The sequence below is a fragment of the Clupea harengus genome, chromosome 4, assembly GCF_900700415.2.
Source record: "Clupea harengus chromosome 4, Ch_v2.0.2, whole genome shotgun sequence".
Taxonomy (NCBI): Eukaryota; Metazoa; Chordata; class Actinopteri; order Clupeiformes; family Clupeidae; genus Clupea; species Clupea harengus.
Genome location: NC_045155.1, coordinates 20007747 through 20033488, shown reverse-complemented (window position 1 = coordinate 20033488; position 25742 = coordinate 20007747). Strand labels below are relative to the sequence as shown.

General features: G+C 42.4%; 3 protein-coding genes across 15 annotated transcripts in view; all 3 read left to right on the top strand.

Moving 5' to 3' along the window:
- The window catches only part of rap1gapa (RAP1 GTPase activating protein a), an 88454-nt gene extending 78606 nt beyond the window's left edge, over positions 1 to 9848 (top strand). For 8 of the 12 annotated variants that reach the window (XM_031566646.2, XM_031566644.2, XM_031566637.2 and 5 more), the window contains 8 exons: positions 1289 to 1366; positions 2762 to 2871; positions 3473 to 3568; positions 4080 to 4193; positions 4642 to 4777; positions 5290 to 5401; positions 5864 to 5988; positions 7404 to 9848. In XM_031566646.2, coding sequence (XP_031422506.1) covers positions 1289 to 1366; positions 2762 to 2871; positions 3473 to 3568; positions 4080 to 4193; positions 4642 to 4777; positions 5290 to 5401; positions 5864 to 5988; positions 7404 to 7508 — 876 coding nt within the window. In that variant the 3' untranslated portion in view covers positions 7509 to 9848. Of the gene's footprint in view, positions 1 to 1288; positions 1367 to 2761; positions 2872 to 3472; positions 3569 to 4079; positions 4194 to 4641; positions 4778 to 5289; positions 5402 to 5863; positions 5989 to 6657; positions 6706 to 7403 lie in introns of all 12 variants that reach the window. The other 4 variants (XM_031566639.2, XM_031566647.2, XM_031566641.2 and 1 more) reach the window with 4 other exon arrangements.
- A 378-nt stretch (positions 9849 to 10226) lies between these two features.
- Positions 10227 to 12913, top strand: aurkaip1 (aurora kinase A interacting protein 1). Its single transcript, XM_012820739.3, has 4 exons — positions 10227 to 10374; positions 10986 to 11093; positions 11228 to 11694; positions 12620 to 12913. Exons 2-4 carry the CDS (start codon positions 11042 to 11044, stop codon positions 12719 to 12721), a joined length of 621 nt encoding a protein of 206 aa, XP_012676193.1. The 5' UTR covers positions 10227 to 10374; positions 10986 to 11041; the 3' UTR covers positions 12722 to 12913.
- Positions 12914 to 14512: 1599 nt separating this feature from the next.
- On the top strand, positions 14513 to 25301 carry mxra8b (matrix-remodelling associated 8b). 2 transcript variants are annotated; one of them, XR_004163579.2, is made up of 10 exons: positions 14513 to 14956; positions 17449 to 17478; positions 18056 to 18358; positions 18768 to 18869; positions 19097 to 19615; positions 21984 to 22142; positions 22561 to 22591; positions 22937 to 23018; positions 23226 to 23303; positions 23422 to 25301. XR_004163579.2 is itself a non-coding variant. In XM_012820746.3 (10 exons), the coding sequence occupies exons 1-10, from the start codon at positions 14941 to 14943 to the stop codon at positions 23445 to 23447; spliced, it is 1332 nt and encodes a 443-aa protein (XP_012676200.1). In that variant the 5' UTR covers positions 14531 to 14940; the 3' UTR covers positions 23448 to 25301. The 2 variants fall into 2 exon arrangements, 1 of the variants encoding a protein (XP_012676200.1); XM_012820746.3 differs by having other exon boundaries at positions 14531 to 14956; positions 22937 to 23004.
- Positions 25302 to 25742: the final 441 nt, after the last annotated feature.

Here is a 25742-nt window from a genome sequence, read left to right as displayed (position 1 = left end):
CCTCTGCTCCTGGGTCCAGGCAGTAAGCGGGGCCTTTCAGGGGTGAGTATGCAGGATGAGGAGAGGCTGTTGGGCCTGCTAAAGTTCCTCTCCAGCAACTCCCTGCTGCTGCGCTGCGCTGAGCTCGCTCCGTCTCAATGTGCCGCTCCGTCAAGCACAAGTCCTCGAAAGGACAAGCGGGTGGCTCAGGGGACCTGGCTGCTACTGAAAACTCATTTTTGCAATTTCTTTTTTTGGTGGAGGGACAGGGTGGTGAGTGGAACGTCCTGTGTGACCTTGAGATGTTTCTGGTTTAACATTTGCTCCCAGGAGCACTTTCACCATACTGATAAGTGTGGAATGGGTGAATTATTATGGCATGTTACCACAGATGTCACTGTTGGGGTCAATTGCAGATGCTGAATCTGTCATGTGCTCAGTCTGGTATACTGCCCTTAGGTGTTCTAGTGACCTTGGCCTTTGTGACAGCAAGTGGAAAGCCACCTACTCACCTTGGATATTACCCAGAATGCAGTATCCCACATGAAAATAATATTTAAAAAATAAATATATTTTACAATTATAATGTTAATCATATATGTGTACGTGCAATTGCAATACTAATGTTGTAACTGCAATATATTTTCACCATGCTAATAATGGATGGCACAGACTTATTATATATCATATCTCTGTACAGGATTAAATACTTTTTGCTTTTATTCATATGCTATCAGTTGGATGTATTGGCTAATAAATCACACCATGAACTGAAATGAAATCTCCACTAAAACAAGGACACACTAATCATTAAAGTGCACTTTAAAATGCAGCAGATGCTTCTTGTGGGGCGTCCTTTAAAAGCATGATTAATGTCTGCCTGGCATGGTGCTCTGTTGGAGCGTCCTTAGCCTCATTAACCAGCCTCCTGTTTCGTCTAACATTGTGCCTTGTGTCCTCTTCCTCCTCCTCTACCTCAGCTTCTCACACAGGTCCTAGTCCTTGAGTCAACTTCCTGTCCCAGTGACCCCCCCCCCCTCACTTTCTGTGCTGCTGCTGTTCTGATGTTGCCTGTGTCATGTCTGTTATTCTCTTTAATATGCGTGCCTCGTGAAAGCTCTCCAGCCATGGTTTGTATGGGTTTTTTGTTTTATGTATGACATAACCTGCTGCATGAAGTCTCATGTAATCTCTTTTCTCTCTCTCCTTCTCCCTCTCTCTTGCTCTTGCTCTCCCTCTCTCTTCCTCTTTCCCTCTCTCTCTCTCTCTCTCTTTCTCTCTCTCTCTCACTTTCTTTGTGTTGATTCAGTCATTGCTTGTCCCGGGGAAAAGTCCCAGTAAATATGGACGTCGAGGAAGCGCCATAGGCATAGGAACGATAGAAGAGGTTCATGTATAACTCTTACTTACTTTCTCTCTCTCTCTCACTCACTTACCCACCCACTTACCCACCCACTCACTCAATCACTCACTCACTCACACTCCATCTCTCTGCATCTCTTGCTGTCTTTGCATGTACTGAGCCCATTTGAGCTATAACACAACGCCATGAGTCTCCTGTAGCCAGTGTGCCCCTCTGGTTGATGAATCCCAACCTCAAGGAATCTCAGCAGCACACACACTCCCTTCCGCAAGCGCTCTAAAAATGTCAGCCCATGTAGGAGTGGTCTTAATTACGGTGGATCGGACTGCCAAATGCAGCAAATCTTGCCTTTTGCTTTAAAAAGTATCTGACAGCCTCAGAAAAAAAAAAGATTAAAACCGATGTGCCTGGTCCCATCTCCCACTCTTCTCCACGCCCGTCACACACGTGCACAGGCAGTCTCTTCAGAGCCCTCCAGTTAAAACGGCACTCTGGCCTCCAGTAGACCCTCTGGGACCAAGTCGTCACAAAACCACTAACTGTAGCTGTGGAGGACGTGTGTTTATGGACGTGGAAATACTATTTTAAAGTGTTTCCCTTTAAAATCCCCTCAGTAAATTCTCTTAAGAGTAGCTGCCACCTCTTCCCCATGCCTAGAAGAGACAAGCTTCACCGTTCCTCCGTCCACTTCCTCTCCTGGTGTGAGAGGTATGCTCTCTTGTGTGTCTGTAAAGTGTGTCGTCAACCCCCATGCCACCACCAGTGTGTGCTGTCCCCAATTACCCAATTATCGTCATTCACGTGTTTGCTACTTCTAAAGTTTTATTTGGAGCAAATGGACATCTCTGGCTCTCTCTCTCTGTCTGACTGTCTGTCTGTCTCTCTGTCTGTCTGACTGGCACGAGGAGGGAGTTTAGTTTGAGCCTCTACACCCGGGCGTCAGAGCTCTGTGCTAGTGGAGAGCCCAGTTCATCACATACTTACACACACACACACGCACACACACTCACACACACACACACACACACACGCACACAGGCACACACACTCAGACTCACTTATGCACTCACACACACACAGTTTGCAAGCTGATTATGTTCCAGTAATGAGTAGTAGGTGCAGCAACATACACTCAGAGAAGCTGAATAATTTTTTTTTAAAAAGACATAATAATACACAAGTACAAAATAACATCATTATAATTTAACTCTAAGTATAAACTACACATTATTTTCTAATGAGCAATAGTGAATGTCTGAATTGTAAGTAGATTATAGTAATTGAGGATAGGAAATGGTGGCACTGATAGAGAGCTGAAAGGGGAGAAATATGAGAGTGTTGGCTCAGTGTAGACAGTCTCAAGATAGCACTCAGCTCCTGGCGCTTGACTCACTCAGGCTCTCCATGTCTCTTCTGCAGTCTCTTATCATTCCGGGGAAAAGCCCGACCCGGAAGAAGTCTGGCCCGTTCAGCTCCCGCAGGAGCAGTGCCATCGGCATCGAGAACATCCAGGAGGTGCAGGAGCGAAGGTGAGCTGCGCTGGGAGAACACAGCAGGCCTCTAGATGAGTGGGAAATGGCTGTCAGGATGGTGCCAATGCACTGGTCAATTGAGATTGTATCTCTTGATTATAGCTTGGCTGTATGTGTTAGTCTGTGTGTGTGTGTGTGTGTGTGTGTGTGTGTGTGTGTGTGTGTGTGTGTGTGTGTGTGTGTGTGTGTGTGTGTGTGTGTGTGTGTGTGTGTGTGTGTGTGTGTGTGTGTGCATATTTTGCATATATTTGTGTTTACAGCTTACATGCACATTGTCTCATCTGTGTGTTCATACTCTCTCTTCATGTACCCTCTGTGTGTAAACGTTTGCCGTATGTGTCTATATTATTTTAATTTAAATACCACTTTTGTATTGAGTGTAGGCACTCACTCTGCATACTGTCTTCCTTTCCCCGTGTGTGTGTGTGTGTGTGTGTGTGTGTGTGTGTGTGTGTGTGTGTGTGAGTGTCCATGTGTGCATATGTGTATGTGTGTACATGTTCCATGTGTTACATGTTTTGTGTATGTGTGTATGTTTTTGTATGCGTGTATGTTTTTGTATTTGTGTGTGTGTGTGTGTGTGTGTGTGTGTGCGAAGGCTTGCAGCTGTATGGTCAGAGGACAGGACAGTGCTGTGTGTGGCTCTGCCCTCTGTCAGCCTAAGGAGTGGGAGGCTAAGCGGAGACCGTTCAAAGTACCAGACAGCTCCAACTCCCAGAGTAGAACCCAATAGAACAGCATAGACAAGCGTCCTCTATATCTCTCTGTAGACAACAGAAGAGAAGTAGAACCCTTGGAAGTCATATATGTGCTAGAGTGAAAGCTATATATGATTTTATGTAACATAACAATTTAGATATTTACTCAGTAATATTAACAGTGCTTTGTGGACCCATAGAGTGCTTGCAAGTGCATCCCACATAGTTGTGTAACCTGTTAGTGTTTACAGAGCTTGCTGTTCACTGCTGTAGGTGACTGTAACCTGTTAGTGTTTACAGAGCTTGGCGTTGCCACTGCTGTAGGTGAATGTGACCTAGTGTTTTTGGATGCTGAACACAGAAGAGTTCCTAACCCCTTTAACTAACCTAGCTTCCTTCTAGCATGTATTCTCTCTTTGCAGCTAGTGGTCTTATGCAGACACCTTGACCTGTGACAGATACCTTGTGTATGTGCTTCCCCCTAATGGTCTGTCTGTGTCATTGCAGCAGTCGGGAGCACTACACACAGAAGACCCCTGACAGCGGCCACGCCTCCCAGGACCCCAAGTCAGACAATTCGTCCAGTCAGAGTTCGCCTGAGGTGGTCACAGCCAAAAACAGGTGAGATCAAGTAGAGCAAAATTATTTGTGGGGCTCAATTAAGGAAATCATTTTAATTATGCTATATTTTCTGCTGTATGTAGAATCTTCTCTTAATGCAGGGATACATTTTTAAGACGTGGTATTTCTGTAAACAAACAATTCTGATAATATTAATATTAAGTTGACCAAAGAGCTGAACAACCTCCTATCATAATTTTCTGTTAGCTGTGAGTTGCGGGGACTAGCGGTAGCCTAATCCCGTTGTCCCCAATCACCTTGTGTCAGCTAGGGCTTGATAGTGCATTGCTGCTGTGTGAGAGTGACATGAGAGTGCAGTGAGTGCAGGAGTAACCCAGGTGTGCAGTTCTGCTGTGTGAGAGTGACATGAGAGTGCAGGAGTAACCCAGGTGTGCAGTTCTGCTGTGTGAGAGTGACATGAGAGTGCAGGAGTAACCCAGGTGTGCAGTTCTGCCCTGTGCTGCAGGGCGCCGTCCATCCCCGAGGCCCAAGACCTGTCGCGCTCCTCGTCCAACGCCAGCAGCTTCGCCAGCGTGGTGGAGGAGAACGAGACGGAGGCCACGGAGGACTACGACACGGGCATGGTGAGCAGAGACGCTTGGCAGGATACATCAGCCTTACACAGGGAGAGTCCTTGATGGGAATATGCCTGTCGCTTTGGCATTTGTCTGCATTTGGAAGTCTTTGTTTGTGTGTGTGTGTGTGTGTGTGTGTGTGTGTGTGTGTTTCAGAGAGAGATAGAGAGAGAGCGAGAGAGAGAGCGAGAGAGAGAGAGAGAGAGAGAGAGAATGCTAAATTAGTGTGTAGTCTGTCTATGTAACCTTTCTTGCGGGGGTGGCTTTTGTCTGTCTCTGCCACATGTGCATGTGTTTGCATATGTTTACATGTTGAAAGAGTAAATGAGTGAAACTCATGTGTGTGTGTGTGGTATGCATGTGTGTTTGTGTGTGTGTGTGTGTGTGTGGGGGGGGGGGGGGGGTGTGGTGTGTGTGTGGTGTGTGTGTGTGTGTGTGTGTGTGTGTGTGTGTGTGTGTGTGTGTCTGTCTGTGTGTGTCTGTGTGTGTGTGTGCGTGTGCGTGATGTGTGTGTTCTGCAGGAGAGCCTGTCGTCTGCTGGGACACCACATAAGAGGGACTCATTCACATACAGCACGTGGCTGGAGGACAGCATGAGCAGTACCAGCACAGCCAGCAGAGGGAGCTCTCCTGGTAAAACAGCACTGGCCAGGCTATAACCTATGACCTCCATAGTAAATGATCGTCAAAGCACAATTGGACCCTCTATTGTTTTAAACAGGAGTCATATACACCGGCCCAACTTGCCTTGCCAAATGTCATACCGATAGTCCTAATTCAGTATGAACCCAATACAATGCATGGCAATAAGACTATGTTGCTTGGTACATTTGGATGAATATGGCAGGAGGAAGTTGGTGTAATCGCACATCACAAACTTCAAAAACTCCCATCAGTCTCCCTTAGAATGCCCTTATATTCGCTGACTTACCTCTCCGTGCAATTCTGAAAGGCTGTGTCACAATATTCTTTTCGTAACAATGAGTATTAAAACCCTCATATGATTGTGTTAATGTGCTATGATCACAGTGAAACAGGCACCAGACACTGGTTCATCAGAGAGACTGATTAGGGTTTCTGGCTCTGCCCATGTAGCATCCAATAGGAATCAGCAGCCTGAAGGTGGGAAGCCTGAAGGTGGGAAGGGCCCAGATGCATCCAAGACAGACGTCCGCATCAAACTGGACCGGCCACACGACCCCAAATCGCCATCATCCTCGGTGAGAAACCATCCCATGAGTCCACCTCCCGATCACAGAGAGGAGTAATGTGAGATCTCATGGGAACCCCTGATTGTACACAGACTTGTATGCATGGACTGCCTCTGATTTGACAGTGTCCTTTTCGCTTGTCAAAATAGTTCCTGTGTTTATGTACATTTTAGTTTGTGTGTGTTTTTGAACTGCCATTCTCAGTACTGATTTCCCCCTTAATCAGAGAGCATGCAGGCAGTTCAGCTGTGCCTCAGCCGTGGTGTGTCCTTTATGTCCTCACCATCATGCGCCATGAAGTCACCACTAAAGCCTGCTATTCAAATTTTGGCAAAAATAGCATAAACCAATCCATTATTGGTAGGGTTTATCATTATAATATTAGGATAGGAGATATCCCAAATGACTGCCTGCACACATACAACATCCAGTTCACACACCACAAATATTACATTAGAGTAAAGTCTCTAGGCACCAACGTCCAGCACTTTAGGAATGAGCTGTTTTCTGAGAAGTGGAGATGTGATGTGACCTTATGTGACCTTAGTGTTGCTGTTGGGTTAGCGTCAACCCTCGGACCCACTGTATGAACGTCTCCCTGCTTGTGTGTCTGTGGCTGTTGGTCACTGGTACCTGTGTTTAATTTGTTATTTCTGTGCATCTGTGTGTCCTGTGAAGAACTGCTAGCCTCTCCCACCCGATTTCTTCATGGATATCCATCCACAGGTCAGATACCCCCCCCCCCCCACACTCATGCCTCTTGTCTGTCGGAGGAGGTCCTCATACCTGTAACTGTTTCACTTTGACTTTGCAGATCTTATAGATGTAAACATCATGGATTAGAATTAACCTTAAAACAAATATGTGTGGTGTTAGTGTGGCTCAGTTGATGCGCATGCTTCTACAGAAGTTGCACCTTGTTCTGTACTTCTGGTAGCCTCAATAACATTTTTGTCCAGTAGCATATTTCTTTATCATGTCTTATACAATGTATCAAACTCTACAGTCCCCTAAAAAAACCTTACACTGGTCGCTGCTGTTCTCACATGTTCCCTTTGTGTGGTTCTATTCTATTTCTATTTCATAAACCACTAGAAATTTGAAACATAGATTTCCAATGTGGAGTATTTAGTCCTTTGTCATGACGATGCTTCTCAAAAGACAACTGTGATCCTATTCAAAGGGTATAATATAGGCACTGTTGCTTAGCATTCTGGACATTGAGTATCTTTTAACTGTTTTCATAGCTGTACTTATATTATATTTTTCTAATACAAAGCAGGGACTAAAAAAACTTTCAAGTTTGTGCTTTCAGACCTTTTATCAAACCTTTTATGTTAAAGAGAAAAACAGCACTACCTCATCTACAGATGTTCCCATTGAAGTGTCATGACTGTGAGCCAATACCCCCCCTCCCCCCACAGCTTTCCCATAAGAAACACCCCCTCAAGGAGACAAGGCGCGCTCGGGTCTTTGCCATAACCAATGACGACGATGAGGAGGAGGATGCCAGTCGGCCAGCGGCGTGAGAAGGCCAGGACGGAATGGCCCCCCTCAGCCCCCTGGGACTGTGATCATGTGACCTTGCAACCATGTGACCCTGTCCCTTGGCCCTCAGTCCCCCTGCAGGCTGAGCGGCACTAACCCCCCCCCCCAGCAGGAGAAGGGAGAGAGACCTCATGTGCACTGTGCTTGTTTGTTTTCTTTTCTTGTCCTTCAGTGGTCTGTTCATTCCATGTCATACCTTTCTTTGCCTCGTTTGTTTTTCCTGGGGTTTTCGGGTCTGTTCTTATGAAGTGCTCTTCCGTCCATGCAGTCGGTCTTTGGGATCGACACTCTCACAGTGAACGTGCTGAATATTTATTGTCTATTGTGAATTAATACAGTGTGTTGCACAGGGTAGTGACAGAGTGCCATTGAATTTACAAGACATGTAAAGATGAGGGGAAAATAATAGACTTTCTTGCAAGTAAGACATGAAGGAAATATGAGGTTAAACTAAGTAGAATTACTTTGGCAGCATTCTGGTTTCTATTTCTAGAGTCAACTTTTCCTTAAATACATATCTGCTGTCATTATCAATGATGTGTTTTTTTTTTAATCATATGTGAAGACTAGATCACCGTTGTTGAGATTGACTACTGGAAAGGTTTTGGTCAGTAAGATCACAATAATCATATATTAACAAGCTGGATTTAAATGTATATATCAGCAAATCATGCTTTTCAAAATGTACATTACACTACATGCCAAATCCTAATAGTATCTCGTTTGAATGGAAATTCCTTTGTCTTTGTGTTACTGAGTCATTCGTCATTCAAAGAAAAGAGATGATGTTGCCTTAACTATAAAAAATGCAGTTCATTGATCCTTAAAACTAGGTAAAGAACCAACTGTACATCACACTACTTTCCCCCCAGCTAGCAGAGACCTGGAGTGACTAGTTAACTTAAGATGAAGTCTATGTGAAGTGTTTTTGTTCTCTGCAAATGTCAGAGGTATCCTAGAGATGTCTCGCCATGGCTTGTCACACTGATGAAGTCCTTAAGTACTGCGACTCTTGGTGATGCTCATAATGAACCAAAGGTAGCTGTGGCTTTTCTCCTTCTGTACAGAATATGAAACCATTTGACCATTCCTTTCGGGGTCACACACCGCGACTCACCAGTGTTTTAACATCAACAGATCTTGTAGTGTCAATCCAATCCTTCACATGGAGAAGGCTTCCCTATCCTATGTGCCATCCTCTTGACAAACTATACAAGGATTATATTAGATTTGTGTTTCAACTGTTTTTCGGAGACCTAGTGCTACTTTTATAATGTATTCCTGTCTCTACGGGTCTGTGAAGCTTCTAAAGTTGTTGTCATGCAAAAGGAGGTACTTCTAATGTGTCACCATGTGCTTGTAAGCTTTTCCTGTTCCCGACCAAACCTTAAAAGGCACTCCTCCATTGTTAGACTGATACAAAAAACAAATGCCTGGGTATGTTACATACAAGTGATAATGTCACAACTGCCAAAATACTAATAATGTGCAACATGTGCAATGTGATGGATGCTCTCAAAGCTTATTTAACAATGAATCAAGTCTTGATTTTTTTGTTTGTTTGTTTATTACAGAGAAGTGATGTTGAGCTGTCTCACCATTCAAATATCACGATAGTTCCAGTAAAATCCAGAGAATTAGAACACCTTTGAATGTAGCAGATTAATGTATTGGTTTGTGACTAATAATATCGATTGCCCTAATGCTTTAATATTGAACTGCCTTTTGTGCTTTGTATGCTTTGATTATTGATTTAGTCTCTTGTTTGGATAATGCCATGGAATTAAACTTCAAGCATAATGTCTCAGTGCCCCTTACATTATCTGTCAACACGGGTCAAGGGTCGTGCATGCTGGCATGGGTGACTATGTAAACCAGAGGCTATCCTCTGCTTCTGAAGTCTTCATTTAATGTAATGTAATCTCATTCTCTTAAAAAAAGGAAATGGTTAAGAAAATTAATTGTTAAAACAGATTGTCATTATTATTACTATTATTATGATTTACTGATTTATCAACTAATAACTGTAAGCATCAGTTACAATCAAAGTTCATTTCAGTTTAATATGTCTGTGCCCCTTCCTGGTTATCAACATGTCTGTAATTTATGGATCATTGCCCTGTATGTGTGGATTAACAAAGCACAAAATTCATGATTGTAAAACAGGGTAAGATCGGGATATCTAGAAAATACATGAAGCTGCCCTACATTTGCCGATGTTATTTGTGATTTGTTTTTTCCTGTAAGATGTTGAACTGTAAATATTGCTTTTGTATATATTGCAAACAATTAAAATAAAGAAAAGCAAGCATATGATGAAATTAGTGTGTGTTTTCATATATGGCCAACAAATCATCAACAATTAGTTCCATGGTCTAGATACAGTCTCTTCCATTATATTGTTTTAATATCCTAACTATAATTATGGGTTTGATTCAAACGTTACTGTCAAAAGCCTCCACCAATAGTAATGTATTCTAATAAAGAAATTCAGATCTGTTCCTTGGCAAATTTAACATTGTCACTCTCATCCTAAGCACCACCCATAAATAAAGGCTCACTGTATGTCCATGCTGGGCGACAGACACCCTACTCCAATGCTTTGCTTTGTGTATTGAAGAAACACACATTGTGAAATAACAGTTCTGGGTTTCCATATTTTCACAAGAAATAGCATTACAAGGCCTTACATTGTAGCGTGCTCTACAGGGAACAACTGAACGCAGAGAAAACTGGTCGCGGGAAGGTTTTACTATACGGACAGGAAGCAGAAGCCGTGTTCCGCGGTGTCACATAGAAGTCAATAGCTATCCGTGCAGTAGCTACTGAGTAGCTCCGGTTAGCAAGGTAAGAATATTGAAGATATTTTCCATTGTAAAGAAAGTATACGTGTTTTGATATGTTTACCATTCACTGTGGTGCTGCCACATAGAGGTTTAATTAGTCAATGTATCAACCACGTTACCATAGCTAACGTTAGATATTTGGATAGCTAAGCTCCCTATGTAAGAAGTAATGGCTTCCCAACTGAATTTTTTGATAGAAGAGATAATCAAATATTCCTGAGACTCTTGGTGATGGGTATTCAGCGTAAATGTAGACTAACCAGCAAAATCCAACATATTGATTCTATTGTGGAACAGACGCCGATGGTCTGTCTCAACCAGTGGTGTACGGGTTGTGTCCTTGTTGAAATATTAAATGGGAACTTCAGCTCGGGAGCCTGCAAACGGAATTAATTTCCCTCTGAGAATGTACTCTTTCTCTCTTGTGAGTTGTTGACATGTAACTTGGCTAACCTTATCAACGTGAACCAGGCGAGGTAAAACAGGTTCAAATCATTACTAGATACGTGTAACGACACACTGCCGTGCTAAATCCCTCTGTTGCTGTCAATTCACGGTTTTACAACTGATTAATATGTTTGAATTATAGATTCGGTTTTGTTTTTATTTCAGGGCAGGGGAACATCAAGAACCTACCCATGACGTTGTGTTAAAAAGAAAAGATCACCATGTTACTCTCCAAAGTGGCTGCACGCTCAAGGCTGGTATCTACACTCAGTGGTATGACCGTTTGTTCCTTACCTTGTCCAGTGTTTCTCACCCCACCTTTAAGATACAACAGATGCTTGTGTCGTCTTGTTCTGCTCAAAGCCTGTCTCTCTCTCTCTCTCTCTCTCTCTCTCTCTCTCTCTCAGGGACGCTTCACCATCAGACACATGCACTGTGTGGCACTCTGGGGCGCGCTTTGCCAGCACGATGCCAGTCTTTGGCCTTCACACACAGAAACTTCAACTCGGCAGCAAACAACAAACTCCCCCCTAAGCTCTGGACACCCTTAGAGCCAGAGCTGGAAGAGGTCCTGATTCCTCGTAAGCTCTCGGTGTCACCGCTAGAGAGCTGGCTCTCGCTGCGCTACTCCCTCCCTTCAGTACTAGAGGCAGCCCAGCCCCTGGAGGAAGGGGACGCGGTGGTAGAGGCCGTAGTTCTGCCCCCTGCCGTGTACCCTGTGCTGGAGGGAGAGGAGAACAACACTCCCCTCAGCTGCAAGAATGTGTTGGAGATCCGGCGGCGGAAGATGAACAGGCACAAGTACAAGAAGCTGCTGAAGCGCACCAAGTTCCTGAGGAGAAGAGTGAAAGAGGGCAGATTGAAAAGGAAACAGGTAAGCTTAGTGCGTAGTGTTTTCATTACATAGGCCTAGCTTTGGCTACTCACCGGGATTTGTTTCACCCATATCTTTATACTCAGTTTATTCTCTATATACCAGTGTTGGAAATTATTCAAAATTCTAACAGCCACTCATATTTTTTACCAGCCACCATTTTGTAATCACACTTTAGTGTAACGTTTGTCTTGCTTTGGTGAAAAAACACGAATACATATTTTCCTATAAAAATATGATTTTAATATTTATTCACGTATGGTAATCAATTTGTAATTCACACACAGGCTTTCTGCTATGAATTTTCCCCCAGAAATAATTAATTTTACCAGGCAAAATTTGAGTTATCGTTTCAATGTTGTATGTGTCAATAATAATGGAGCCTGTGTCATGTACACCTAGGTTGACAAAAGAATGACAGTGGACAATCAGATTATATTCAAATCCTACCCATCCATAGTGTAGGCTGCAGCTTTGCAGCACGATGGTGCTTGACACTACTTTGTTCTAATTTGATGCAATCAAAATCTGACACTTTTCAACAGAAATGCATTATTTGTTACTGTTGTTATTATTTGTAATGCATTATATGTTATTATTTGTCAACATCAGCATTTGGTCAGTGGCGTCTGCTAATTTCCTGCTTTATACGCAGTTTAAGATGTAGCTGTCTAATACTTTATCAAAACTACAAATTCCACCTCCTCCCACATCAAGTGCATATGACACCTGTGGGGAAAGTCTGTTAAAACCGTGTTGGTTTTATATATGTATATATACACACACACAATAAATGTAAGGAGGAAACGGCTTTGGTAACCAATCAGATTCTTTAGAGTTATTTCTATGCTATATTATGACTTTCATCTTATTGTTTTATTGATAAAATTATGATCTCAACACCCTCAATCTTCTGTCTTTACAGTCTCGCTTTGAAAAAGATCTTACAAGAATCTGGAAGAGGGCTGGATTAAAAAAGGCACCGGAAGGATGGACTATGCCTAAGATTTTCACCAAACAATATTAGTGTTGGAAAGAACATCAGTGGGCTTGTTCACCGACACACACTTGGATCATCTGGTTGTACTTGACTAGTTTTCTGCGTCATCTCTGGACTCCTGATTTGGTTCCTCCAGACAGGACTGATGTGAAATGGACTTATCTCTGACTGTTGTTGGAGCATGTGTTGTAACAACTTAATAAAAGATATGTGAACAAGCTTAGTTGTGACTTTTCATTAACCACATGTATTTTCCTGTAAGGAACGTGTCTGTTTTTCGTTTCGTTTCTTTTCATCCAGTAGAGGTCAGCAAAGAGTTGCAAGAATTACGTTTGGGAGCTAGAATTTACCACCAAAGGGAGTCCGTCTGGATGCTTCAGTCAGTAACTTAGTTGTGGACTCGCTGTCCTGCTTGTTCTTTTAAGAATACACCAGCCGTTTAAGGTTGTGGGTTTCTTACTATTATGTCGCTTACTGATTGTGTTAGCCTTGCTCCAATCACAGCTGTGCGATACTTCAAAATGCATTGAATGCCACATTGTCATGGAGCCATTCGGTTTTTAGTATACATTATTTAGTCCTGGCCACAATCAACATATTTGGAGAGCGATCCAGAATCCTCAGTGGCTTTCCAGCAGATCTGGCTTTGCCGTCAAACCAGTGGTGAGAATCCATCTTAAACTATGCTGTCCCCTGATAACCTCTGAGTGGATGAACGTGGTAGTGGATTGGTGTGAACTGCCGTAAAAGAATGCTGTAGGTCAAGTTCATGGGTACACGGGCTTTGAAGTTTAATAGGCAACGTACATCTAAGACCTTACATCTGGAATTCTGCAGTGCGCCGACAACATGTGAGATTCCTCAGGAGAAATTGCGCTTTAGGATATGATAAAGAAAATTCTGCTGCATAGCTATATGGCAGACTGTAATATGGACTGCTACTGTGAACTTAACTACTTACAATGTGGTCTTACATGCTGTCCTTTAGATAGGCTAACTGGCTGTTTACTGCTGAAATGACCCGATTTCTGAAACTCAACTGCGCACTGGGTTGGGCCGTGTATAGGCTTTGAGCCAAAGGGATTGTTTGGGAAATATCTCTTCCAAAATCATGTGTATTATCTACGTATCTGCAACATGACCTTTTTAATGCAGCATACTGTTATAAATGATCAGTGTAAATACACAAAGTTTGTCTTCGTGAAAACTAGACTCGTTTGCAGAATGCATCGCTTTGTCTACCCGAGGCTTCCCTTGATATCTTCCAGTGCCAGGATTTATGACTTCATAGGTCAATTTCTGCTTGCAGCCCTTTCAGGAACGCATCTGCGACTGCTTCAGCTCGCTGTTAATTTCAGGATAGGAGAGTGTGACCAAGACTTGGCTTGTCACGTGTAGACCACTGTAAACCACTGTGCCATGTCACCACTGAAGTTCAGTCTGTTTTCCAGCTACCCCTGCGAAGTTGGATGCAGCCTACTGGCCGAAGTGCAACGCCAGCTGCTCTAAATCCAACTGAAGTTTTTTTTTGGGCACCGTATGTCTGTAGATGGCAACTGTAGAGCGTTCACCTTGATGTGGTCCTTCTGATTAAGAGCACATACGTGTTGATATTCAGATTTGAGTAAATGGCGGAAGGGCATTTTGTAATGACATTGAAACAACAGTATTTTACCATAAGATATAGCACTTGAGAAGGGCTAACTAATGATAGATCAGATAATTTTGAAATGAACAGAGTCAATCTTAATGTCTTACTTTCAGCCCATTCACCTCCGCAATTATGTGAGTCGAATGGGTTGTAGTCCTATTTGTTCATTACAGCATCTGTAATGTGGTTACATGTGAATGTGACAATCGCACGTCGGAAGAAACATGTGCGGGTGGCCTATGACATGCGACAGACAGCTGTTAGTTTTAGTTTAGTTTAGTTTAGTCAATTCGTTTATTCTTAAAGTAAATATATCTTAAAGTAATATGCCATTTATAAAGATAAGCAGTGTATAAACCATTCAGTGGGCTGGACTAGTGTAGAGTTTCAGACTGTAGAGGAGGGGCGTACAGCGTTTCTAACAGATCGACCCAGACAATGACTTTGTTGTTGCAGGTCGACAAACTTTTCCAGGTGATGCGTGCCATCCTTGGACGGCTGTGACAGTAGCCTGCCGCAAAGCGCATCAGCAGCACCCCAGCGTCGACTTTTATGTGACCATTTTTAGACAGAAAAACGAGGATATATTCCGACCATGTTTTTTTTACAAGGTAATTAAATATTGTCTTATTCAATAAGCTAATGTCAGTGTATTTCTTCGAATATGTCTCGTGTTTTCTCTCTTTTCTTTTTGTCAACATCTTGCAGTTTGTGTTCTGATTTGCCATTGTTATATTCTTCAGTCTGATTCCCTTCTGAGGAATGGAATCTTGTTTATTGGGCAAATAAACAGGAAACAGTGATCTGATCCAAAATTCCATAGTTTGACTTTCAGGTCATGTTAGTTGAACTATTTTCTAACATGTACTTTCTCTTTTGAATTGTTATATATTGTATTTGTATTTGTACTATAGATTTGTGTTGTGAGATGTTAAAGGATCCCAGAATGTCTTTGTTGATCTGGGGAGAAACAAAGGAATGTTAGTTATTCTATTACGATCCTTGATTCTTCTAGATGTTTTTTTTTTTCTGTGGCTTGAGAGGAAGTCATGGTCGATTCATGTGTTTTGCGTTCTATTCCAATGTGTTTTGCATTAGAGCCAGTCTCTGCAGGTTGCTCATGGAGGTGTTGTGCTGAGTTAGCACAAGCCCTCTAGCCTAGTCATTATACAGTTTAATTACCATCCTCTGACCATGTATTGCTCAGCATGAATCAGTGTGTAGTCATATGGCACTGCTACATAACAGCAGACTTCAGAGAGATGATCCCAAAAGAAACTGGATGTGTAAGGTAATTTATGAGGACGTTTTATTTGAGTTAGGAAGTTGTCGGGGAAAGTCCGAGAGAGTCCACAAGTCCTGCCATGTTTGGAGAGTGAAGAGACATAACCCAGAGCTCCTCTGGACTTGAATGTCAATAAAGCCTCAGACCATGATCTCAGTAGTGGGGGGTTCTTCAGACGAGTTTCTTTGTGGACCAGTCATTGTGGACTGTTCTTCATATCTGCATGTCTTCTAAAGCAGTAACAATGGTGGTGTCTATATGCTATATAAAAACTATATGAAAAAAACTTGTTTGACTTGTTTTCACAGAGTGAATTGTGCTGAAGTGAACTGTGTTTTCATGCAACCACAGATTACCCTTGGAAAAATACTGTGGCTAATGTCTCAAAGGTATAGCCTAGATTTTGAGTGATTTGGGTAATGGTAGTTATTACGTCCAGGAGGTGTTGTTAAGTCTTTAGCAACCATTGAGTCTGTTAAATTTGCCACTGTCTCGCTAAGAAATACTGAGAAGAAAATTACAGGGTGTGGGGATGTCTCTTCCACCCCCACCCCCTAAACTTTCTTTGGAAAAGGAGTCGACCCAGTGAAATCTTCCCTGCCTTACAGACCACTGGGCTCTTGTCAAACCGCTCCATGAAATGCAGCAAGTGGACAGCATTCATGGGCCGATTTAATGGCTCACATTAGCTCGCTGTGGTATGAGATATCTATTTGGCAGCGTCTACATGGGGAGGGTGGCTTTGGACAGTCTGGTCTCGTAAAAACAAAGTGGAGTGTCAAGGACTGAAATCGCATGTTACACAGCAGGTTAGGTATGTTCAGCCCTCGTCGTCTGATCTCCAAACCATCTGGCCTGTCCGTGCGCAGCCCTGCGCTGTAGATCTCTGTAGTGGATCAGATGCGCTGTCACAGGAGATTTTACACACCGACTGCTCGATTGTTCACATGTGTGTTTGATTCCAGTGTACCAAATGTTTCCTTGTCCCTGGAGTCCATTTTAAACAGTAAATGTTTACCTCAGTGTGGGAGTAGTAAAGCTACCATGGATCATTTTGATCATTTACATTGTCTTGCCAAGAATGATGGACCTTATTTAAGAGCGCTTTGGGGATCTATGCCCTGGGTAACACAGATGATTCATTATGAGTGGTGGTACTAGGAGCTGTAAATGCTGACAGTGTTTCAGATGTCGGATTATGAGTTTAACAGAGTTTAGGCCTGCGATGAATGAAGACTGTGTGCTATGTTCGTTTTTGTTAGTTTCAAACTGACAAATGTGAACTCGACGTACAGTGTCATAAGGTTTGATGAAGTTAAACTTTAAACTCTTAAACTTTAGCGTACTTTTCTTTGTCATGTAGCATTACATGTTCTTCTTTGTCTGAGCCCTCTTCAGCTCTCCTTCATCGGAGCAGTAAAAGTATTACAGTTATACAAGCAGATGCTGCTTTTCTTTTTCTTGGCCCAGGAGCAAACAGCTCATGAGGCAGGGCTTAGTCCACATCCAGGCTAGGAATAGTACACACAGACGCACACTGAAAATAGGCAGTGGGGACAATGGACTGAAATAGAGATGAATTTCCTATGCAGGCATATCAGTGAATTACAAAACTGCAGTTTAATATTCTCTATTTCTCTCTTCTTTCCTCAATCAAACTGTTTTAGTGACAGAGGACTTTAACTGACTCCCATTTGAAAGAAATGGAGGCCACTGAAGAAGAACGTTTCACAGGCCTACAGTAAACTGTTGTTGTATATTTTGCTACATTCAGCAATGGTAGTAATTACACTTTGTTTTTTTATTTTTATTTTGCAGTATTTATTGCCTGCCTGTGGCCGCAGTGTGGTAAGTCTTTTGCCCAACCATGAACAATTACCCTTGCATTTTTCTTTTTTTTGCTTGTTGGGCCAAATAGTTTTAGTATGGAAAAACATGTCTGGACTTAAAGATGACTTAAAGACTTGTTAAATGGCATGATGATGTTTAAGGCTTTTCTCTTGTGATGGCATGTTAAAACCCTTTTCTTGAACACTTTCTTATTTCTTGTTTTTTATTGTTAAATGATGCATAACCTTTTAAATGGTACTTAAGTTGTTTGATGTGTTCAGGACTGTTATGGATTTTGTGTGTGTGCGTGCTTGAGTATATGTCTAGTAGGTCTGTCTTTCTGGTTTGTGTGTGCATGTGTGCATGTGTCTGTCTGTGTTTGTGTATCTGTAGCATGTCTGTCTGTCTGTCTCACAGTGTCTCTGTAATGATTTGTGTCTCTGTATTTTTGTATCTGTAATAGTGTGTATGTGCGTGTGTGTGCGTGTGTGTGTGTGTGTGTGTGCGTGCGTGCATGCATGCACGCGCCTGTCTACCTGTATGTTTCTCTGTATTTGTGTATCTGTAACGGGGTGTGTGTGTCCTTATTTCTCAGTATTGGCCCAGACCAAAACTCAGGGCGCGGTTGTGGAGGCTCGTAATATCACACTCCCGGCGGGCTCCAACGCCATGCTGCCGTGCCACAACCAGCGCGTCATGTGGCGGCAGGACGGCCTGCGTGATCGCCAGCGTGTGGTGCACTGGGACCTCTATCGCAGCCGCCCTCATGAAGGGGTGGAGCGCGTTCTGGACCTCTTCCCCGGGGGCAGTGAGCGCCTCTATACCAACTACAACAAGGGCCGCGTCACCATCTCCCCTGAAGCTTTCACTGATGGCAACTTCTCACTCATCATCCACAGTATGGCAACGTTATCATTTCTTTCATAAAGGAGTGCTATATACCTATATACGATATACTTCCTGTTTGGGCCCATAGCTATGAATATTTGTTTAAGTTCTAACCAACTTGCTTTACATACAGAATGGTAGGGGCTTATAGATGAATTAGGGTCTGAAATCTTGGTCTCAGTCAGACATGCCCCTGAAGTAGTAGGTTGCTAGATTGTAAATCATTGCCCTTCTACTCTCAAGGTCCAGTCCTTAGTATACTAAGCTGTTTTCTGTAAGGGTAGCACCTAAATGAGAGTGGATTTCTAATCAAGAATCTTCTCCACAAGTCTTCTGAGCCCACAGACCACATGCGGTTGACTAGGTAGTGATTTCAGGCAGGGTGCAGCTGCTAATGTGTTTGTTTTGTGCTTGTGTAGATGTGGGGGTCAATGACAGAGGTCTTTACACATGCAATCTGCATCACCACTACTGCAACATTCACCAGGCCCTTCAGCTGCAGCTCAATGTCACTAAGTCAGGTAAGAAGCCTTCCTCTAAGATTCCCTCCAAGGCCTACTAATTAGTTTTTTGAATACCTTCATACATTTTAATGATACTGCTACTGGGATAATAGAAGCATTGCAAAGGGTTACATCATATGACAGATTGTTGATTATACTGAGATATTCTTCATATTTTGCCTTCACATTATATTCATTTCATTATTTTAATTTAGTTAAAGAAATGCTGTTTCCTTTTCCCATAGCCCATAAGGAGAAGCGTTTTTGGGACGGAGATAAATCCGTGTTTGTGGTCCTGGCGGGGACCACTGTGGTTCTGCCCTGCATGAACCGCCGGCCGCTGTGGATGGAGGGCAACCAGGAGGACCAGCAGCAGGTGGTCCACTGGGACTGGCAGCCTCCGGGCGTCCGTCCAGACAGTGCAGAGCGTCTGGTGGACCTCTACGCCTCGGGCGAGGAGCGGAAATACGGCCCGCACTTCCTGCGTGAGAAGATGAACATCACAGCGGATGCCTTCTCGCGGGGAGACTTCTCTCTCAGCATCTCCGACCTGCAGCCGTCGGAGAAGGGCCTGTATGTCTGCCACCTGCACCACCACTACTGCGGCCTGCATGAGAGACGCATCTTCCGCCTCATCGTGGGGTCCCCCGTCCAGCAGCCCCTCCCCACAAGCCCCCAAGAACTACCAGAGGTGTCCGTCAACAACAAGCCCACCCAGAGCCGCCCTGTTGTTAAGTTGCCCCTGGACAATGAGGATGATCCAAGTAAGTGTTATTTTTAGGGTCTAATCTTTTGTGTCTACTCAGTACAGAGACATGTGCTTTTCCACAATGTATAAGACTCATAGTGGCATGTGTCTTTGTTTTAATTAGTGACTAACTGATGACACACGTTAACTACAGTTACTAACCTCTACTCTGTTCTTGCTGTGTGTTCAATCACAAAATCAGACAGCCGTTCAGGTTAGAAATTTTCACTTGTTATTTGAAACTAAAAAAAGACAAAGTTTCTTGATATCTGCTCTTTTTTCCACTCCTCTACCCAGTCCAGTCTCCTGGGGTCTGTAGGTTTGGGGGAGGTGCAGTCTGAGAACTGGGTTGTATTTAGATTTTCACTTCAGTCTGTGTGTCTATGTGCCCTTTCAGTTTCCTTAGCCCACCCACCCCCTCCAAAAAAGAACTGCCCTCTAATTTGGGGCAACTGGAGTGGGGGAAAAGATGATGGGGGTTTCTGGTTGGAGTCTGGAATCTGAGTTGCGTGGTCTAAATCCAGACTACCTTCACAAAATCCTTGCATGCAATAGTTCCTTGGGCCAATATCCTGCATTTTTCTTCCAGCTGGGGCTGGATTTGCTTTGTGTGTGTGTGTGTGTGTGTGTGTGTGTGTGTGTGTGTGTGTGTGTGTGTGTGTGTGTGTGTGTGTGTGTGTGTGTGTGTGTGTGTGTGTGTGTGTGTGTGTGTGTGTGTGTGTGTGTGTGTGTGATGTCTGATCTGCAGACAATTGAACCACCAGGATAAGGGTTGTGTTTCAGTGGAGAGGCTTTTCATTCTTCTCCAGTTAAACAATGTCTTCACCGAAATTCCTCAGATCAAATGGCATTCAAGATGTTTTGCAAGTGAGTGAAAGAAGAAGAGAGAGGGAAAGAAGAAGTGAGAGAGAGAAGGAGGAAAGGAGAGAGTGAGACAGAGAGACAGAGACAGAGCATTTAGGAGTTCAAATGATGTGACTTTTGACTTCAGTCTTCCTGCGTTTGGCAGAAGCTGGTTTATCACCATGCGGAGGAAGTGGGGTCTGTCTGACATCTGCTCGGCTGCACATGAAAGGCACACTGCTGGTTTCGCTTGGATTCTGACCATTTCACATGCCCCATTTTTTTGACTTTTTCATTTGAATCTTTAAAGAATCAAAGCTTCCCACTTGTGTGCATTCCATGGCAATGGCGTTGCCTCATTTCTCCTACTTATCTTTGTTCAGCAACATTCTTACGCGATTTGTTTTGAAGGATAACCACCACAGTTTACAGTACAGTTTGATGACAACCAATGAAAACTCCTCGATCAATTCCTCAATGTCAAAGTGAGAGGGCAATCCTGACCTCACAGGTGGGGGCTCATGAAGCTGATTGGGGCTCAAGCCATCAGACCTCAGTGCCAACAGGCTGGGGTTGAACCAAGGGCATCTCACAACGGCATGTGGTAAACAGTCTCCTCCAGATGACTCTGACATGTCTGGCCACAGCTTTATAGAGCATGGGAGCTAGTAAGTCTTTTAGAGGGCAAAGCCTACAGTGCATCCGTCTCCCATTTGATGTGAAATGTCCCAAATAATAGCTTGACAACTACAGATCAACTTGATTTATTTACATACATCCATTGGCATACATCAGTCCATGGTGGTGCATCATGCATTCCTTTGCATCCTATCTTTTCAATTACCTTTTTTTCTTTGTTTGTGGAAAATCTTTAATGTCTGAGTACAAAGGAGATGTTATTTATTTCTTGTCGATATTTTTTACCTTTATAAATTGTAATTATGATACAGCATCTCTGAAGCCTTAACTATCCAGGCAAAGCAAGCAACAAATGTTGTACTTATACGTTCCAGTGGCTTCATATCACAGGCTAGGGAAATTCAGTCTTGTTTGTGCGAGCGACTATGAGCTATGAACTATGACTTCTACGGCAAATACTGACTCTTTTGGGGTAATATAAACAAATGGAAAAGTTTTTACCAGTCTGCCTGACCTAACCACAGACTAAAAGCTGTGTGTTTTTTTTCGCCTCTTTTCCAGGAAAAAAATTGCTGCTGCATGACATCAAGTCTGGAACTCATTAGAGCTCAAAAGCACTCTAACATGTAAACTGCTGTTCTCCTCTCACTCTGAGAGAGAGAGAGAGAGAGAGAGAGAAGGAGGGAGAGAAAGGGAGGATGTGAGAGAGATGGAGTGGAGGGATAGGGGGATGTTTTTGTTTTTTGAAGTCAAATCCTGTTATCTTAATTTCACTCTCAGTATCTTTCAGTTCCTTTTTTTCATCTTTTCCACAATCGTACAGACTACGTCAAATTGCTGTAACTCATTAGGTTTGGATCGGTCTTCACAAACTGTCTCCCTCCTGTTCATTTACTTCTCAGACACAAACCTGGTGGAGACGGCGCGAGTTTTCAATGTCATCGTGCCAGAGCCACGCAGTCACTTCCTCAACCAGCTGGGCTACGTCTTGGCCATCTTCCTCCTGCTCACTCTCATTGTTGTCGCAGTGATCCTGCTCACACGGAGCCGCAGGAAGAGAGGTACTACAGGAACCCAACGGGAGGGGAGCGTGTTTGCAGATCTGTGTTGACATGTTTGTAAAAGCAAACACGAATGCAAAGTGTCTGTTTATATTCAGAATGAATGGCTCCTTCTGTGGTGCTAAATCTGTTATTGATGTCCCCCATATATAATTATGTTCCTCCTCCCCTATGAATAAGACACACTGAATTTTAACAGCCAATAAAATGAAACATAAATACAAAATACTAAATTAGCTTTTTACCAGTTACTGAGGAGCTTTGCAAACAGTGTTTATAAGACAGCCTGGCTAAAGACAGGCTAACACAAGGGGAAAACTATATTTTTTGCTCATTTTCTATATTCCTAGTGCAAAAACATTTATAGACTTTTGTGTTCTCAGACATTATCAAAAATCTACTTATGTGTTTATTTCAGAGCTGGAGTATGATATAAGTAGATCTGAACGGTAAGAACTTGATTGCCCTGACTGCACATAACAATAATATATTATTTGTATCAATACATTACATTTCATATTACATCTATTACCATAAGTCATACATCCTTTATTTAATCAATGCTGTTCCCTACCACAAGTTTAATATCACAAATTGAGCCACAGTTAAGCTCACCTTTTCAGTGATATACATGCAGCCTACACTACGTACACATACAGATACATGAGTGAATTATATTTTGCTTAATTATATTTTGCTTGCCAAATAAGAATGTTAATGACACACAAAAGCTCTTAGAGAGTTTGCACATGTTTGTAATGAATGTGTAATAACCGCTCCATTTGTTTATGTAGGGGGCAAAGGACAGCTATTGAGATGGAGCCCACTGGACAAAAGAACTGCAATCAGGATGACATCAGGGGTGAGAGACATTTAGTAAGCATTATTATTTAAGAAAGCTCTTAGTCCATGTTTGGGACAGGTCTAATCAGAAGGTGTGCTGCTCTTCAGACTCTGGCTTCCTTCATACCTCCGACGTGCGATTGTGCTTAGAGCTATATTTGATCTCCTTCAGACGGATCCTTAAGAAGTACTGCCAGACAGAAAACCCATATTAAAGCAAACTATGCTTTGTTGTTACAGACTACAAGAACAACATAATGAAGGAGCAGGCAGATATGTCCTATGCTTCTTCCTCAAGAGTCATAGACCTCAATAAAGGTAAAAGCCATCTCTATGATCAAGGTATTGAATGATAAGAAGGAAAAAAAACACACATTATGCCTTGTTTTTTTATTGATGTTATCGTTCCTCTGTCGTTTGTCTTGTACATTTGAAGAAATGGAGAAGATGTCATGGAAGTGAGGTGCTGCCTGATAGGCTGCTGGCTGGCCCAGAGCGAATGGAAATGGCGATGAGACGACCAATCAGAATGCTGGGAGATTCACGGATCAAGCCATAAAGGAGGTGTTGCCATTGTGTCTGCTGTTCAATAAGCTTCATGCTACCAACTTTTCTTTTTTCCTGATACCTTTGTACTATGTTTATCACTGCTAAAGCTATATATTCATTTAGGATATTGTATGCTTTAGGTCGTAGTGTCATACATTGACATTAGTGGTCAAGCTTGCATTAATAGCCACTCGACGAGATGGATATCAATACACTGTGTCCTTGTTAGTGTGCTCTTTTTTTGTACCGTTTCTGTTTTTCCTCATTCAAAAAGAAATAAAAGGGAAGCTGTTGATGATGGACAATGATCGGTGACTTAAAAGGGGACGTTCTGTCTTTCAAGCTGCATTCATGTTGCATGAGCCTCTGGTGCTCTGCATAATTTTGCCCAGTCCTGATCCTTGGGCGATCTTTTAGACACAAAAGCGAAGGGGCTGTCAACCAAGAGAGGCATTGTATTTCTCAGGAATTCACTTGCACACCAGAACGTGTTGGTGTGAGTGTGTGTGTGTGTGTGTGTGTGCGCGTGTGTGTGTGTGCGCGTGTGTGTGTTTGTGTCTTTCTCTCTTGCATTGTTAGGGTGAACAAGCAGAGAGGGTGCTTCCATTCCTATTATTACTGTATGTTGTTTTTGAACTATTACAATGCATCTGATATCGGGGTGCATGACAAGTTCAGCTCTCAACTGGTTGCATAACTCTTAGCAACTGAAAATGGTCAGATCAGATAGGAATAGTTCTAACCACCCTCACCACTGTTTGGGTCTGCTGTTTAATTAGTTTGAGTTGGGAATGTCCGTGTGTGATGCCAAGTCTAGTACCAATCCCCACCAGACTAAATTCACTGCCTATTTTGTCTTCTGAAGAAAGTATTCTGAAGTGCTCATATAACTTCATCAAAAGTCTTGTTTTGAGATCTGCTTACATTCCTCAAAATAGGTTGCCAAAAATGTCAAATGTCATCAAATGTCACAGTACTGAAGCTGATGACCATAGCTTCACAACAGATGAAATGATCTTTACATATTCAGTGATATTTTTTGATCATGGTCCAGTTTGATTTAAGTTATTTTGAACATTTCCTAAAACTGGTCCTTAAATTAATTTGTTTCTGTCAGGGGGAAACAATGCATGTGGCATTTGATGGCAGCAGACTGCAAACCATCAGTTAGGAGTGAAATTAAAGCAAGTCCATGCAGACAAGCCAGATTTGTACAGACATATAAAGAACATGACCCTAATGTCAAAGATAAGCCTGTGCACATATAATGCTGTACATAAGGAAGAAGAAGTATACTTTCGGTGAGATTACAATCCTCTTTGCTTTTAGCTTTCAGGATGATTTATCATGCAATATTGTTAATAATCATTTGAACTTATGTGATCTTTTTCCTTTTCTTCATTTTCCCTTTTGTGATTTTTTCATCTAATCATAAATACTGTATGATTACATCACACTATGTATTTTGTATCAGTTTACTACTTATTACAGTGGGCGTCCTTATAGAGAGCAAAAGACAGAGTTAATGCCTTATTGGTTTCATATTTAGGCCAGCAGAATACTATGGTGATTGCCTAGAATTCCTCTTATTCTTTTATAATTGATATAAACGTTTCAGGTACTTCCTTATTTGCTGTCTCTGTATTTTAGTGTATTTTGCCAACATTTATGTCTCATGTTTGTTGTCAGTGTTGGGAGGAAGAGAAATGTCAAATATTCAGCTAACACCTTTTATATGCCATTTAAAAATAAAAACAAATCTTGTAATTCATGTGTATATGTACATTGCTAAAATATATAGGCTCTGGCATGTGTTAATGGATTTGGTAAGAGACAGTTCAATGTTTAAATCGTGTAAAAGCTATTTCAGGATGCTTAAATTGTGTAAGGCGTGGTTTATAAACAAGGGTTCTCTGGATAAAGCTGTTTGCTAATAGAAGTTAGGTTCTTTTTACAGCTCTACTGAAAGGTTCTGCAAAGCTTCTCTTACAGGGATGACGGCAAAGAAGATGTTTGTTTCTAAAAAAAAACATCTTTTTTTATGGTTGATATTGCTACCATCTATCACTACCACAGAAAAGCCTTTATTCCACAAGGAAATTCAACAGTAGTCTGCTGTCCTCTGTTAATGCCTCCTACTTCCTCTTGGGGCAATTGTTGTGAGAACAGACACATATTTTCCATAATTCCAGCCAATAAGTTTAACTT

What these genes read in the sequence shown, in the direction of transcription:
- aurkaip1 (XM_012820739.3), top strand. Translation starts at nt 11,042, where the DNA reads ATGTTACTCTCCAAAGTGGCTGCACGCTCAAGGCTGGTATCTACACTC. An exon ending in GCTGGTATCTACACTCAGTG is followed by an intron (nt 11,094 to 11,227) that starts GTATGACCGTTT and finishes TCTCTCTCTCAG; the next exon opens with GGACGCTTCACCATCAGACA. An exon ending in GCAGATTGAAAAGGAAACAG is followed by an intron (nt 11,695 to 12,619) that starts GTAAGCTTAGTG and finishes CTGTCTTTACAG; the next exon opens with TCTCGCTTTGAAAAAGATCT.
- mxra8b (XM_012820746.3), top strand. An exon ending in GCTCAATGTCACTAAGTCAG is followed by an intron (nt 18,870 to 19,096) that starts GTAAGAAGCCTT and finishes CTTTTCCCATAG; the next exon opens with CCCATAAGGAGAAGCGTTTT. An exon ending in GGACAATGAGGATGATCCAA is followed by an intron (nt 19,616 to 21,983) that starts GTAAGTGTTATT and finishes TTTACTTCTCAG; the next exon opens with ACACAAACCTGGTGGAGACG.